This window comes from Amphimedon queenslandica, unplaced genomic scaffold (assembly GCF_000090795.2).
Source record: "Amphimedon queenslandica unplaced genomic scaffold, v1.1 AMPQUscaffold_8341_Cont19714, whole genome shotgun sequence".
NCBI classification, from domain to species: Eukaryota; Metazoa; Porifera; class Demospongiae; order Haplosclerida; family Niphatidae; genus Amphimedon; species Amphimedon queenslandica.
The window spans coordinates 1-2,490 of NW_003551381.1; the positions used below are offsets into that span (position 1 = coordinate 1).

The 2,490-nt window shown below is 33.9% G+C and overlaps 1 protein-coding gene across 1 annotated transcript; it reads left to right on the forward strand.

Moving 5' to 3' along the window:
• Positions 1-6: 6 nt before the first annotated feature.
• Positions 7-699, forward strand: LOC109591374 (uncharacterized). Its single transcript, XM_020007117.1, has 3 exons — positions 7-96; positions 146-208; positions 263-699. The coding sequence occupies exons 2-3, from the start codon at positions 175-177 to the stop codon at positions 565-567; spliced, it is 339 nt and encodes a 112-aa protein (XP_019862676.1). The 5' UTR covers positions 7-96; positions 146-174; the 3' UTR covers positions 568-699.
• Positions 700-2,490: the final 1,791 nt, after the last annotated feature.

Below are 2,490 nucleotides of genomic sequence, written 5' to 3' on the forward strand. Positions count from 1 at the left end.
TTGTTAGACCCAGGGAAGATGGTAATATCATCAATTGTACAGTTTGTCCAGTCTCAGCTACTATCAGTAGTGATCATTGGTACTGGTTTGAATCAAGTATGTGTTTACTAATAATTATTATTTATAATTTATTACTTGTGTATAGGACCTGTTGAGAGTAACATTGGAACACAAATGAAACAAGATAATGATCAGCCATCAGATGAAAGTGAAGAAGTTAAATTTATTACTATTACTTTATATTACTATTATTTTACTACAGACCTCCTGTTAGACAAGAAACCTCTAAAGAGTGACCTCCTTAGGTTATTCAAAAGTTCTGCTGCCCATTATATGATCATTGGGACTGCACTTGATCTTGAAGTGGATGACCTGTTACCATATCCAGCAGCTACTACAAGCAATCTCATTCAAGTATTCAAGAGATGGATAGACTCCAATAAAAGAGTGACCTGGAGGAAAGTACTTCAAGTTTGTGACGATTTCCCAGAGGAACTTGGAAGAGCAAAAGCCGACGTAGAAGAATTTCTATCATCAGACAGAGCCCGTGAAAATTATCAAGAATGAATTATACATGCATGTACTGTACATACACTTCCTAACATTTCATTATGCATTGCATTTGCCTGTGTGCTTATAATACATATGTACATTGAATTACTATAAGTTATTTTTTTGTATCCTTCTTATTTTACAATACATTTGCCAATGAGGAGCCATCATAATGCAACAACTGCATGATATTTGTTGTTCATGCACTTTCTATAGAATATGCTTATTGGTGTTTTGCTGGAAAGCTGCGATAATTTCTGGGCCCACATAAATGCATGGGAGCAGTCATTGGAGAAAGCTAACTTCACAACAACTTATTTATATAACTATTGGATTTTTACATGCATCAGGAAAATAAGATTAAGAATTCTAAAGAAGGCAATGAACTATTGTAATTTAATAGTCACAAAAATTAGACAAAGAATTGATACATTGATGATACATTTCATTGTATCCATATAAGGTGTATCCATTTAAGGTATATATGATTTAAAGCCAAACCCGCTGACTCCACCCATCACTGATTACTTTTAGGATAGGTTTCAATGACGTTGTAGGTAGTACGAGTGAAGTAAAGCTGTGGGTCTGTGAAACCAGTTGATTGAAGAAGAAAGAACAATTTACGGAGATGAGAATGTGACGGATTGAATGACATCATAGTGAGATCAAGAAATGACTTTAACTGAAATAGAAATAGAGAGAGAGGGGGAGAGAGACAAAATTAAATTCAAGCATGTACATATAACTTTGGTCAAACATTAGTGCATTAAGACACAATCAATGGTGGGAGTGTATTTCTAAAAAAATAATCCGTACCACTGAATATACAATGTAGCTAAAAATATCTTGAAATTTTGCATCACAAAAGTTAAATGTCTTTATAACAATGTTTCACTTAATTAATTATCATTTTGACAAGAATACATTTAATCTCTCTGCATGGCTCCAGTGTCCAGTGTTCAGGCCAAAGTTCCTGTACTATAGTACAGGAACTTNTGTCAAATTTTAGCTAAAATTTCAATGAAAAATTCTCCATTTTATTACATTTTCTGATGCATATACATGTTTTCATGTTGTGTAGAAAGTTTGAGCTGACTAAATTTGCTCCAAAATTGAACCAAAGACCTGGCCTGTATACATAGTACAGGGTCTTTGGCTTCAATCTCTCTCTCTCTTACCTTCTCTTCTGCTGGTGTCCAGTGTGCATCATGTTCTCAATAACCACAACACGACTCTTATTTCTCTTAGCAACTGATTCAACTTTAGATAATATCAGCAGAGCATCTTCATCTGACCAATTCTGTAGAATATCCTTTAAAAATGAGTGAGGGAGGGAGGTAGATTATTAATGATAATTATTGTTTTAGTGAAATGTGTTCCTCAATATTCAAAGCTGCAACATAATCCCTGATAAAGACGAGAGAATAAAAACAAAAAATTGAGAAAAATTGAAAACACCAACATAGAAAAAATTGAGAAGACCAACCCCAATTTTTTGTTTTTTCTCTCTTCTTTAATTATTAGGGATTACGCGAAAGCATGGTGAAAGGTATCATAACTATCAAAGCTGTAGTAGCTATTACAACATGTACAGTATGTTTAAGACACCCAAACACTGAAATTTATTATTAACACCACATGCATTTACATAGACAATATATACTCAATGAATAATTCATAAGTTCAGCGTCATTATGAGTCAGCTCACTACATACATTTACATTGACGTCCCTTCCTCACTTTGAATTTTAATAGCATCAAGCAGAACAAGTTTGTTCCTTTCATCTTGAAATTATAATGTTAAAGTACAGCCTACAGGAAGGCCCATGCAGTCCACCACCAATGTCACATATATGAGAATATTATGATCACAAATATGGATAATTGGCAATTATTGCGGGGGTGTTGAGTCAACATTTCAGCATCATGGAGGTCTTG